Genomic DNA, 14,867 nt, shown 5'->3' with positions numbered 1-14,867 from the left:
TAACCAGCCGCATATTTATTACCACACACTTCAAGCTCAACGAAGCCAAATCACTATCTAATAAAGATAGTCACAATGATTATCTGCTATATACATCTAAATCAGAGTACTTTTCATCTAATGAAGAAGAATTGGTTGCATTTGTTTGCAATAGGGACCACATATTGACTGAGATTTCAAGGTTTAAAACCCCATTTTGCTTTTTGGATGGTTACTTCGTCAATTGCTTCTGTAACGGCATCTTCTGCCTAAGTAGATATGATGATGATCCTATAATATGTTGGAACCCAAGCATTAGAAAGTTTAAGATGCTTGCTCCTGCTCTTCTGACTGAATTTTTTAGTTGGGTCACTCTTGGACTTGCCTATAATTCTCAAAACAATGATTTCAAGATTCTCAGACTTACGTGTTCTCAAAAGTCAGATGAAGAGCCAGATGGCCCAGATCGACCGGCTGAGGCCGAGGTTTACACATTGAGTACGGATTCATGGAGAAAGGTTGTAATATCGGTGGATTCATCCGAACCCAACATTGGATATGTTTATCATACTTCACCGCTTATATTTTTTAATGGAGCACTTCACTCTATAGCATCTACTAACAACGGCCGTTTCATTTTGTCCTTTGAAGTCAATGATGAGAGATTCCATAAGATAATGTTGCCTCAGGATTCCTTAGGTGGATACCAAGGATGTCTTGCAGTGTTCAAGGGATTGCTGGCTTTTATTGTTTTGTCTCGTGATATAGACCCCATATGCGACATATGGGTGATGAAGGAATATGGTTTGGTAGAGTCTTGGACTAGAAAATCTGTACCAATCGATTGGATTCATTCTTTTTTAGGCGTCACTGACAATGGTGAACTTCTATTTGGCAATGCCACAGAGCTGAATTTGATTGACCCTGAGAAGAATCTAAATCAAAACATTCTTGTATCAAAGAGATATATTAGATGGGTTGGTTATGCATCTAATTTTATGGAGAGTCTGGTTCTACTTGATGGGGGTAAATGCATCGTCTGAATATGAAGATTAGTCTGTTGAAGTTTCTAGCGAGGTAGCTATTTTTGTGAAGTTCAATGACATGTATTTTGGTATCAAATATGCAATTTGAATTTGAGCTCTTATTATGTTGTTTCTTTCTTTTCTCTTATTGTTTATGACATGAACATCAGACGTATTAATTTATTAAGAAAATTATTTTAATGGGGATTGTGGCTGTTATGCCCAATTGATATTTGTGTCAACAACGTTTTTCGCATCCTCAAAGATGGCAATGTCATGGTGCTGCATACATTACATAATCTTATCATATGTGATTGCCCTTCTGATAAAATGAAAATTTTGATGAGCTTAATCTCTTTGCCTTCAGAAATCAGAACCCACCCAAAAAAAGGGGCTTAATTTCTGTATCCTATCCAGGGTGCAGAGAGTGGACTTATTGGTGATAAGCAATAAATAAGTCTAATTTTATATTTCACTTTATCAAATAAAGCCTTCATATTCTTTGCATTTGATTCTATTGTTTTTTTAAAAAAAATGTTTTAACTGCTTGAAAATGTTAAGAGTTTGCTGAAAATCTTGGAGTTATCAAAATATATTATTTTGTATAATATAAGATGGTTGGACTTATTGAGATTGTTGATAAGTGGGCTAGTGATATATATATAGACCACTTGATATGATTGAATACTCCTACTTTTGTATACAGCATAAGTCAAAGTCAAATTTTTTACTCAATTATATGATTTTTCAGTGCCTTTATTCTTTTAGTTCTTTTTAAAAGAATTAAGCCTATTAATTTAATAAAATTACATGCTTAGTTTAGTTTGCCTATTTTCCAATGATTGTTGCTGATCTGTTCAAGGATAATGTGCACACTTATATGACAAGTGATTGAATCACTATTTTTCTGCCTCTGTTTCAACGGTTAAGTCACTGCATAAAATTTTTTTAAAAAAAAAAAAAATTAAGTCACTAATAAATTGATGTACTCTCTTGTTTCAAACAATTTTTCCTGGTTGAATGATTTGGTAGTTATGTTTGCTAACATGTCACTCCTTGCCTAGGGATTTAGATAGGCCTTTTCAACCTCAAGCTCAGGAATAATTTTGATTACAGGTTTGACATAAAAGATGTAAGACATGACCCTTTTGTGGTGATAGTGTTTTATGGTATAGGAAAGCTGCTGAAGAATTGTTATCGAATGAAGCTTGTGTTTAAAACATAGCTGTAATTATGTTGACTTTTATTCTTGCTGCTGCTGGCATGGCACTATTGCTGTGATTTGGAAGACTACAAAATTGTAATGAGCATAGCTTTAGGTTTTAGTCCTTAATTCCAAATGTCTATTTATAACTTACTATTTGAATGTCAAGTACGTTTTAGTTGGTAGCTTTTGATAGGACCAGCATTACAAAAGGCACGAGAATGTTATTGACTTCTTGTTATTGGAAAATAAAAACAAACCCAAGGGTGAGGGAAGAGGGGGAGACTTTCTCCTCCTTTAACCTACCAGACCATATAGGAGCAAAGATTTTTTTTTCATCGAAATTTGTTTCAATGGCCAAACAATTTACAATTGCCATACAAGGCTGGATAATTGCTTCAAATAATTTTATAATTTGTAAATCCATATAATTCAACACAATTTAGTACAAAATTACTGGTGCGGCTCCTTGGCATAACAAATAAATAAAATTCTTTTTTCATAATGGTTTACATGCAATTTAGAAAATTTTGTCAAAAATGCATATTTATAAAGTCCTGGGTCGAACAATGGGATGACAATAAGGTATGTCAAATTTCATTCAAATCGGTGTCATTTACTATTTAATCAATACACTTATTTTTTTTATGCATAATTCTACACTACAAAAACTTGAAACTTAAATTTTTTTTTTTTTTTAAATGATAGAATGAAACTTTAAAATTTGATTGTTGATGTAGTTATTGATCTTTAATCTTCTTAAAATTTTATAAGTATGGAAAATATAATAAAAAATGTAATTCTACCATTAGATTTTTAAAATTTATATTTATTATAAAAAGAAGATCAAAAAATTTCTAGAAAATTTACCCTTTTTTTTTTTGGTAAATGGGCTTTTGGCAACGTGGGTGTTTAGGTCCAGAGTCGCAGCATCATGGACCATAGGTATTATAAAAGTAGAAAGTTCTTAATAGTTAAAAGTAATCAAAAATATTCAGAAAGCTAAATCGAACCGCCAACCGAGATCTCTTGACAATATACATTTTTTTATGCATAATTTTATATTACAAAAACTTGAAACTTAATTTTTTTTTTTTTTTAAAAAAAAATGATAGAATGAAACTTTAAAATTTGATTGTTAATGTACTTATTGATCTTTAATCTTTTTAAAATTTTAAAAGTATGAAAAATATAATAAAAAATGTAATTCTACCGTTAGATTTAAAAAAAAAATTATATTTATTATAAGCAGAAGTTCAAAAACTTTCTAGAAAATTTACCCATTTTTTTTTGGTAAATGGGCTTTTTACAACGTGGGCCGCAGCACCATGGGCCATAGGCATTATAAAGTAGTAAGGTCTGAATAGTTAAATAATCAGAAATATTCAGAAACCTAAATGGAACCGCCAACGAAGATGTCTCGACCTACGGAAAAGCGCCTCCCTGTCCCTGACGACATCGTGTTCGACATCCTTAGTCCGATTCAGATACGTTTCCAAATCTTGGTACTCCATCATCACCAACCCGATTTTCATCACCACACATCTCAACCTCAACAAAGCGAAAGAATCACTATCCACTGACAACAATAACAATAATAATGGTTCTGTTATATACACATGTACCAAAGGATTTTTCATCTAGCCATGAACTGTGTACGGCTTTTTACAATAGCGACCACACGCTCACCCAGATTTCTGCTTTTCAAATCCCCTTTTCTGGTTTCAACGTGGTTAGCTTCTGTAATGGCATGTTCTGCCTTGATTGTCTTACCGACCAAGGTGATCATATAATATGTTTGTGGAACCCAAGCATTAGAAAGTTTAAGACACTTGCCCCTTTTCGCTTGATTGACTATGTTGATAGCGGCACTCTTAGACTTGAGAGCGTCACTCTTGGACTTGCTTATAATTCTCAAAACAATGATTTCAAGATTCTTAGACTTGCGTGTTTTTATGATATTATTGAAAAATTTGTAATAAATCGGTTCAGGATTGAGGCCGAGATTTACACATCCAGTACTGATTCGTGGAGAAAGGTTGAAATATCAGTGGAGTCCTTAAGTCGACCTATTTTTATTTTAGGTAAACGTTGTGTATTTGTAAATAGAGCTCTGCACATTATAGCATATTTTTAGGGCTATGAATATATCTTGTCCTTTGATGCCGATGATGAGAGATTCCATGAGATAAAGCTGCCTCAAAATTACTCAAGTGGATTCAATGTAGAGTTTAGACAACTTGGAGTATACAAGGGATCGCTTGCTTTGATTGTTTTTGTCATGATCCTCCTAATAGGGGTTACATATGCCTTATATGGGAGATGGAGTATGGTGTGGCTGAGTCTTGGACTTGGACTAAAAAATGTATAACATTGAATTCCTTCTATAGCTGCAACGGTTGCACTGACAATGGTGAAATTCTAATGAAGAATGTTAATGGGCTAGTTTCATTTGACCCTGAGAATCATCAGAACATTTTTGCTATTGAAGATGCACGTTGGGCGGATTACACTGCTAATTCTATGGAGAGTTTGGTTTTACTTGATGAGGGTAATAGTGTATCTGAATACAAAGATTAGTTTGTTGAATTTTCTGAAAGGTGACTATTTTGGTGAAGTTCATGTTGACAGGTATTTGTGGTATCAAATATGGAATTTGACTACTAAATTGAGCCCTTATTATGCTCTCTTTATTTTTTCCCCCTCTTATTGTTGAACACATGAACATTAGAGTTATTAATTTATTAAGGAGTAAAAAAATCCTAATGGGAATTGTGGCTATTATATCCCAACTGATACTAGGGTCAATAACATTGTGCACAGCCTCAAAGATAGAAATGTCATACATACCTAGCCAACATAATCTTATCTTATTTTATTGCCCATGTGACAACATGGACAATTTGATGAGCTTCTCTTTGACTTTAGTCCCTAAAAAAAAAGAGGCTGAACTTGTGCAATCTGCACAGGAAGCAGAAAGTTTATATTTAGGTTGTAAGTAATGAATAAGTCAAATTTATATTTCACTATATCAAATAGAAGGCTTTTGATTCCTTGCACAAATATTTAATTGATTATGTGGTTTTTTTAAAGATGTTTTTAACTGCTTGAAATTGTTATGATTTGATGAAATTCATCAAATATATGATTTGGTATGATATATGATGGATGGGATTATGAGGCTTTTGTTTAAAACAAAGTTTTTATTATGTCGGCTTTCTTCCTTCCTGCTGCAGACATGAAAGTATGGCTGTGACATGGAATGCCACATTTATCTTTGTCGAACAAGAGAAAGGCAAATCCTTAAGAGCTTATGGCTATTATTTATTTAACTGACGGCTATTGTATAAGGATTATGCATATTATTTGACATGGCAATGTCATGGTAAAGAATAGGTGCTTAAAAATGTTGCTTAAAATTTGTTCTAGTGTCAAAAATGTATCGAGCAAGATTTGCTTCAGCTTTAAGCCATTAGTCCCAAAAGAAAGCATGAATATTTTCATTTTGTATGAGATGTGAGGTTGATTTACTGATCCTGCCATTATACTACAAACATGGAAATGCCATGGTGCAGTACATGCCTAGCCAATATAATCTTTTCTCATAGGTATACCCTAGAGACATTAACAATTAGATCAGCTTAATCTCTAAGTCTTCAAATTTTCTTTTTTAACAAGAAAAAATAAAAACAGGGCTACTGAACTTTCTACTGTTTGAAAATGTTAAGGTTTGCTAAACATCATGAAATTATTGAAATATATGATTTTGTATGGTAAAAGATGGCTGGGCTTAATGAGATAATTGATAAGTGTGCTTAGCGATATGGACAATTAGGGATGCCTGAACTGCTTTAATTTTGTATACAGTAGAAGTCATAGTCAAATTTTTTACTAAATACTATATGTTTTGTTTAATTTGCCTACTAGCCACTGATTGTTGCGGCTCTTTCCAAAACTACTATGCAAGTGAATGTTTCCAAATGCAATTGATTAGTCATTGTTTTTTGCCTCTGTTTCAAAGTTCCAGATAATAATAACAATTTGATGCACTTTCTTCTATTGAACCCTTTTACCAGATTGAATGATAGGGTAGTATAATTTTCTTAAGCTGTTACTCCCGACCTAGAAATTCAGGGAGACCCTTTCGTGCCAAGCTTATAATAGAGTTCAATTACATGACTTACAAGATACGGCTGCTTATTTATCGATGTAAGTAAGTATACCTAAATCTTATCCATTAGTCAAAAATACCGGAGTAGTAAAAAAAAAAAAAAAGGCTAGCCAGCCTTGATATGTTCGGATTTTGGTAAATGACAGCAATAATCAGATAAGACCTACTTGCTTAAAATGTTAGAATATGCTAACTGCTAGTATGAATTATCTTTTGGCTGGATTGTATCCTGGTTTAAGTTATAGTTCTTTTATGTGATGTGTTAATTGATGTAGATGCGACACAATTACAAGCTTACTACTTAAGAAGGCTTTTGCATGTTACATTGTTTTGCTTAGTTACATAAAGTTTGTCTTGAAAGTGTTACATAACTTTGATATAATAGTTTTATGTTTCACTAGAAGAGAGATAATTATACAACTTCGAAACACCAGTGTCAATAATTTTGACATAGTATGTGTGACTGCTGATGTCCTTACACAAGTTTAACTTGTATCACATTCACATAATATATTGAAGCCAATTACTCTAGTGTGTCTTTGTCATACTCTTCCATGCAAGGAGGGAGAGTGGGGGACTTTCTCCTTCTCCTCTAAAATGCCAGACCAATTAGGAACAGAGGATTTTTCATTGAAACTCCATTTCAATGGCCAAACAACTTCCAATTGCCATAAAAGGTTGGATACTTGCTTCAAATAATTATATAATCTATTGAAGATCCATAGTTGACCCCAAAATTTTGGGACTAAAGCTTTGTTAACTGTTGTTGGTGTTATTATTGTAGATCCATAGAATTCTATACAATTTAGTACGAAATTACTAGTGAGGATCCTTAGCATTACAAATAGAGATAATTCTTTTATTCATAATTGGATTATGTACAAATTAGAAAAAATGCATCTTTATTTCTAGTATGGTAAATAAATTAATTGTTAAATTTTCAATATTAAGTTCTGTGACCGACAATGGGATGGCAACATGGCGGGGCAGGGTGGGGCTGGATAATGCCCCCCCCCCCCCCCCCCCATCTGTAGTCTAGTGATTTTTCCCCGAACTCGCCTCACTAGTCAGGGCAACTTGCCATGCCTTGTTCTTGTCATGCAACCAAATAAAGAGGGGAAAAAATCAAATCTCACATACGGAATTTTTTTTTTTTTTTTTAAAAAAAAAAAAAATCTTGGAAACTGAAGAGCTTTAGTGTTATACCTAAAGAAAGTAGTGGGTCAGTGGCTATTGAAAAAGATCGATTTTAAACAGTTAGTGGATCTATGGCAATCTCACTGTAGATATCTACTAGTTTAAGTCCATACTGAGGTTTGTTTAGTTAGCATAAACAAAGAGATACAGTGGTTAAAGAATCAACGAAATAGACTAATGATTAAAGAGGGGAGTGTACCATTGTGGGTGGGCCTATTAGTGGCATAGGGATCTCTTGGTGGAGCTGCCGGTGGTTTTTGGTGGAGAGAGAAAGAGAGAGATATAGTAGGGGCGGGCGACAGACTTGTACTTGCTCAAACCAAGGCAGCACAAACAATCCTTTTCAATATAACATCCAAATTATTGAAATATATGATTCTGTTTGATATAAGATGGCTGGGATTAGTTAGATAATTGATAAGTGGACACAGCAACATGAACAATTAGGAATGTGTGGAACTGCCTTAATGTTGTATACAGTAGAAGTCCTAGTCGATTTTTTTGACTAGATACATTTATTAGTTTGCCTAGTAGGCTACTAGCCACTGATTGTTGCTGCTCTGTCCAAGGCTACCATGCTACCCAGCACTTCAAACTTCTATTTCTAACTTGCTATTTGTATGTTAAGCACTTTTGGTTTGGGATACATTAATATGTATAATGAGATAAGATAAATCCTTCTTGGAATTAAAGAAGAGCATTGGTTATCACACAGACTTGTTTTAACAGAAATTGTGTCTTGAGGTCATGATTTCAGTTAAAAGCAAGTGTGTGTATAAGTTATTAGTTATTATCGATAAAAGAATATGTTAACTGCTCGTGTGAATTATCTTGTGGCTGCATTTTATCCTGTTTTAAGTTGGAGTTCTTTTATGTGCAGCATTAACTGATGTAGATGCGGCAAATTTACAAGCTTGCAATTTATAAGGCTTTTGCATGTTTTATATTGTTTTGCTTAGTTACGTAAAGTTTGTTTTAAATGTGTTATATAACTTTCATAGAATAGTTTTATGCTTCACTAGAAGAGAGATGATTATATAAATTCAAAACACCAGTGACAATCATTTGGACATAGTATGATATGCGGTCAACTTTAACTAATCTGTCGAGGATCCATAGTCTAACCCAAAATTTTGAAACTAATCATTTGTTTGTTGTTTTATGTGTGGCCGCTGATGTCCTTACTCAAGTTTTCTTGTATCAAAGAAAATATTAAAGCTAATTACTCTAGTGTTTCTTTCTTATACCATTCCATCTTATTGCTTGCTCCAGAGTTATATGTATATCTTTGAACTGCAAGATAAATATTTTGAATGAGAAGGTTGGGCATCTAAATAGATCCAATTACCTTTTTTTTTATTTGTTGACTAATCTAACTAGATCCAATTGCTTGTGAAGCTTATAAATTTCTTTTTAATAAGATTCCAAAGTTCTACGGATGGATAGTATGATTTGTGCTATACAATAGTGAGATAGAGATATTTGTCCATAGCATTTCTCTGAAGTTCCTTGTTATGAGGCTGAAATTGAGTTTCTTTGTATTACTATCTGTTGAAGGCATATTTTGAGCTCGAAGCTTTTGATAGGACCAGCATTACTAAAAGCACAATAGCATCCCTAAAAATAAGTTAAGATAATAAAAATAATAATAATAATAAAAAGAGATTGAGAGACTTCCTCCTTCTCCTTTAACCTACCAGACCAAATAGGAACAGAGTTTCTTTCGTTGAAACTCTATTTCAATGGCCAAACAAATTCCTGATTGCCATATTAGGTTGGGAGACTTATAATAATTTTTTCCTTTGTAAATTCATAGAATTCTACACAATTTAGTATGAAATTACTAGTAAGGATCCTTAGAATGACAAATAAAGATAATCCTTTTTTACAATTGATTATGTACAATTCAAATTAGAAAAACTTGTAAAACTGCATCTTTATTTCTTATAGTGTAAATATATTAGTTATTAGAGTCTTCATCATATCATTGGTAAGCTAAAATTATTATGCATATCAAGAGTCATGTAGCTTAACTGAATTTTTGGTGTTTTCAACCAAGATATTTAATTCTCATATTCTAATCTATATGAAGTCCTATTACCAAAGTAAAAAAAGTTTAAATTACTATTTCAAATAAAATTTTGAAACAAAATTTAAAATATTTTCTATTTTAAAATAAAAATACAATCATACATTATAAATGGTAAAAAAAAATTACTTTACAAGATTTAAAAAAAATATTAATTAAAACATTAATTTTTTAATTCAATAGTTGGAGGAGTATCGATGGTCATATATATATATATATATATGGCCATCAATACTCTTGGCACAATCGTATTGTTAGAGCATTCACATCAGTCTTAACACAATTTTAGTCAAATTATTCGGTCTAGAAAATAAAATTTTCACTTTTTCTCTTTTAACAAACTCAAAGTCACATACACTTACATCAGACTTAATATTAATTTCTCTATTTTATTTAAATTTTAGTTTGATCTCTAAATATATTAATATTTGTTTTTCTCTTAAACACCTTTCCTTTCATAGCAACACCACCATCTCCTTTGCAAAGCACCTTCAACAACAAAAAGACCCTTCTTGCTATCGCTTGACAACAATAGCGTCAAGAGCATCACTGATCTCCATCGTTTGCCAATCCAAAGGTTGCCAACATCAATTTATCCATACGAACATCAGTTAATCCAAGTGGCAGAGAGAAGTGAGTCAAAAGATGAATAAAAAATACAATTATTTGGCATGTTGATATCTCAATAAGTATACTGAGCTATATATTTCATAAATAAAATTTAAGTATAAATTATTGAGACTGATGAAATTTAAGTGTATATATGTGTGAAACTTACTTCTAGAGATTTGAACCTTGACCCTTGCCCCCACACTTCACACCCTACAAGTATTTATACTTATGGAGACCAGTGCACCAAGGGTGCACGATGGTAATTTCGTTTAGTAAAATATTTGTAGAGTGCTCTAATTATATTAAAATTTGTTTTATACTAGTAGTTACACCAATTTTCATCCTTTTTTTTCTTTTTTTAATTTTTTGTAAAATACTAAACATGCTATAAAATTTTTACTAATATGATAATAAATGTGATTTATAAACTTCAAATATCAAATAAATGAATGTTTAGATTGTTTTAAGTGATTGGTGACACCTCAAACAATAAAAAAAATTTAAGTTTTGTTTGAAAATGGAGAGGAAAAAAAAAAGTTGTGCTAACATGACAATTTCCCTTTTTTGTTGGCATTATTATAAGAACATTACCATTAGGTGTGTCAAATGCCAAATATTTGGCATTTGGCACACCAAACACCAAAAATCAATCCTTATCAGGTATTTCAAATCCTAAATATTTTGGCACACCGCTACAGTACCGTCTCAAATATGAGACGGTAAGAATTGCAATGCCAAAATTACTTTTGTTTATTTTATTTGCTTTTCTCTTTGGACCAAACACGTCTCTCTCTCTCTCTCTCTCTCTCTGCAACACAGCTCTCTCTCTCCTCTCTGGTCTCCATTTCTCCCATTGCTCCCTATTTCTTTCTCACTTTCATTTTTTTTTCTCTCACTCTCTTCCTCTCTTGTACTCACTCTACTTCATCGACTTCAATCCGCTGCCGTGCCACCGATCTCACCTGGAGCCGCTGCCCGCCTATCTTGCCTAGTGCTGCTAATCTCTCCTCGGTCCACACCTCTCTCTTTGGGTGGTTGTGGCAGTGTTTCTAATGGTGGTTCGCTGATTTTGGTTGAAGGTGGTGGGTTGATCGGGTTGTGGGTGTGAGATTTGGGATGATCTCAGATCAAGTTATGGTGGTTGATGTTGTGGTGTTTTTTTTTTTGGGTGTAGGGGTTGAAGCTGGTGGGTTAATGTTTGTTTGAGCTTCTTTTTTTTTTTTTGGTAGCAGTGGTTGATTTTGTGGGGGTAGTCGATGGTTGTGGGCTGTGGCGGTTGATCTATGGGTATGGGTGGCGGAGGATTTTGTATATATATGTAATGAGAAAATAGAGGGAGTTATTATCCACTAGGGCCCACTTTTCTCATCAACCCTAAATGGGTAGAAATGAGGAGAAAGACAAGTAAAAATGCTGCAATTTTTGGAGGTCACCACTGATGACTTTTAAAATTTCAATTTTTATTTGGAGTATTCAAGGAAAAAATATATATATATCTAAATTAAATATATTATATTCTTTACTTTTTCTCTTCCCTCAGTCTTTCCATTTCCAAACATGTGAAAATTAAAAAGGAAGCATTTTCATTTTGAACCAAACACGCTGAAAATAGTCTGTTAACTTGGCTCCTCTTTTACTTTACCTTCTTGCAGCCGCAAACCTATACCAAAGGTCCAAAAGTGCCACCGATGTCTCGACCTACGGAAAAGCTAAGATTGTTGACCGAGCGTGTTCTGGACGACGACATCGTATTCGACATACTGACTCGGCTACCAGTGAAATCCTTAATCCGATTCAGGTGCGTTTCTAAATCATGGTACTCTACAATCACAAACCCCATTTTCATTGCCACACACTTCAAGCTCAACGAAGCCAAATCATTATCCAATAAAAATAGTCACAATGGTTATCTGCTATATTCACCTGTAACAGAGGGCTATTCTTTTCACGAAGAATTGCGTACACTTGTTTACAATAGGGACCGCACAGTGACTGAGATTTCCAGGTTTATAACCCCCTTTCCCATTTGTGATGCCTTCATGAATTGCTTCTGTAATGGCATCTTCTGCCTCGATAGGTTTGACGAAAACAATGGTGATCATATGATATATTTGTGGAACCCAAGCATTAGAAAGTTTAAGATGCTTGCTCCTGCTCTTTTGACTGACCCTTTTGATAGTGCCACCCTTGGACTTGCTTATCATTCTCAAATGAATGATTTCAAGATTCTTAGACTTGTGAGTTCCCCAGGGTCTCTTGGAGAGCCAGATCCACCGACTGAGGCTGAGGTTTACACATTGAGTACGGATTCGTGGAGGAAGGTAGTGTCGGCGGAGTTGTCCGACCCCAACGCTGGACGTCTTTCTCATCATTCACCATATATATTTTTTAATGGAGCACTGCACTGTATAGCAGCTAATAAACACTGCAGTTTCATTTTGTCCTTTGACATTAATGATGAGAGATTCCATAAGATAATGCTGCCTCTGGATTTATTAGATTTATACCAATCATATCTTACAGTGTTCAAGGGATCGCTCGCTTATATTATTATCTCTAACCATCGAGCTACTGGGGGCATTATGTGCCACTTATGGGTGATGAAGGAGTATGGCGTGGCAGAGTCTTGGACCAGAAAATGTGTACCAATGGATTGGTTTCATCATTTCCATGGCTGTACAGACAATGGTGAATTGCTAATTACGATTTGCATGGAGCTGATATCAATTGACCCTGAGAATCTACTTCAGAACAGTCTTATAATGGAATCAAATATTAGATGGGCTGGTTACGCAGCCAATTCCATAGAGAGTTTGGTTCTACTTGATGGGGTAAATGTGTCATCTGAATACGAAGATTAGTCTGTTGAGGTTCTAGCAAGGTGGCTATTTTTGTGAAGTTCAATGGCAAGTATTTTGGTATCAAATATGCAATTTGAATCCGAGCTCTAATTATGCTGTTTCTTTCTTCCCCCTTATTTTTTATGACATGAGCATTAGAGGTACTAATTTATTAAGAATTGTGTTTAAAGGAGATTATGGCTATTATGCCGAATTGATATTCGTGTCAATAACATTGTTCACATCCTCAAAGATGGCAATGTCATGGTGCTGCATACATGCTTAGCCAACATAATCTTATCGCATCTGATTGCCCTCATGAAAAATTTGATGAGCTAAATCTCTTTGCTTTCAGTCCCCACCAAAAAAATAGGGGCTTAATTTCTGCGTGCAGAAAGTTGATTTATTGGTGGTAAGCAATAAATAAGGCTGATTTTATATCTCCCGATATCATATAGAAGGCTTTATATTCTTTGCAGCCATAGTTGATTGATCTTATGCTTTTTTATAAAATATGTTTCAACTGCTTCAATTAGTTAGAGTATGCTGGAAATCATGGAATTATTGAAATATATGATTTTGTATGATATAAGATGGCTGGGTTTAGTGAGATTGTTGATAAGTGGGCTAGTGATATGGAGAACTTGGTATGACTGAATACTCTTTACTTTTGAATACAGCAGAAGTCAAAGTCAAATTTTTGACTCAAATCTATGATTTTTCAATGCCATTAATCTTTTAGCTCTTTTTAAAAGCATTAAGTTATAAATCTGATTGTTTCTGGTCTGTGCAAGGATAATGTGCAAACTTAAAATATTACAAGTGATTCTATTTTTCTGCCTCTGTTTCAATGGTTAAGTCATTGATAAATTGATGTACTCTCTTGCTTCTTGATTGTAACATTTTTTTCCTAGTTGAATGATTTGGTAGTTAAGTTTGCTAATATGTTACTCCTGCCCTAGGGATTTAGACAGGCATTTCAACCTCAAGCTTAGGAATAATTTTGGTTACAGTTTTGACATAAATGATGTAAATTATAAAAAATGACCCTTTTGTGGTGAGTGTTTTATGTTGTCATTGGAAAGCTGCTGAAGAATTGTTAGCATATGAAGCTTCTGTTTAAAACAAAGATGTTATTATATTTGTTTTGACATGGCAATGTCATGGACACAAATATATGCTTAGCAAACATAATATTTGTTTCATTTTTGTGCTGGTGACAAAAACGTCATGAGCATTGCTTTAGCTTTTAGTCCTTAATCCCAAATTTTACTATTTGAATGTTTAGTTTTTAATTTGGGATTACATTTTTACTTCTTTACTCATATACACCGAGGGAGGGAGAAATGATTTGGGAGAGTAATAAAAATTGGTAAAGAAATAATATTTTATTGAAATGGAGTGTAAAATAAATAATCTAGTTTAAGTGTTTTTCTTGCCAGGGTTTAATAATTTTTTTTTGTCACAAAACACCCTCACTCACACTTTATTAAGTCTTAGAAAGGTTTAAAGAATCTGGTCAACTGAGTATAAGCACTCAATTTTAAATTCCTATATTTTTAAAAAAATTTCAGGCCAAAATAAAATTCCAAAATTTTAGGTTTTTTTTTTTTTTTTTTTTTTTTTTTTTTTTTTTTTTAAGTTAAAAGATAGAAAGCTAAGTATACAAAAACTGATCTTTTTTTTTTTTTTTTTGGTTAAAAAAGCTTCATTACAAACTAAGCAGCAACAATACAATCAGAACAGATTC

General features: G+C 33.4%; 1 protein-coding gene across 8 annotated transcripts in view; it reads left to right on the top strand.

Annotated features, from left to right (window-relative positions):
- LOC126693460 (F-box/kelch-repeat protein At3g06240-like) overlaps positions 1–13,359 on the top strand; it is a 37,165-nt gene extending 23,806 nt beyond the window's left edge. For 4 of the 8 annotated variants that reach the window (XM_050389447.1, XM_050389445.1, XM_050389446.1 and 1 more), the window contains one exon: positions 12,599–13,359. In XM_050389447.1, coding sequence (XP_050245404.1) covers positions 12,599–13,138 — 540 coding nt within the window. In that variant the 3' untranslated portion in view covers positions 13,139–13,359. Of the gene's footprint in view, positions 1–11,937 lie in introns of all 8 variants that reach the window. The other 4 variants (XM_050389442.1, XM_050389443.1, XM_050389444.1 and 1 more) reach the window with 3 other exon arrangements.
- Positions 13,360–14,867: the final 1,508 nt, after the last annotated feature.

The sequence above is a fragment of the Quercus robur genome, chromosome 7 (genome assembly GCF_932294415.1).
Source record: "Quercus robur chromosome 7, dhQueRobu3.1, whole genome shotgun sequence".
Lineage (NCBI taxonomy): Eukaryota > Viridiplantae > Streptophyta > Magnoliopsida > Fagales > Fagaceae > Quercus > Quercus robur.
The sequence above is the reverse complement of the archived record's forward strand: the minus strand, read 5'-3'. Positions and strand labels throughout refer to the sequence as shown.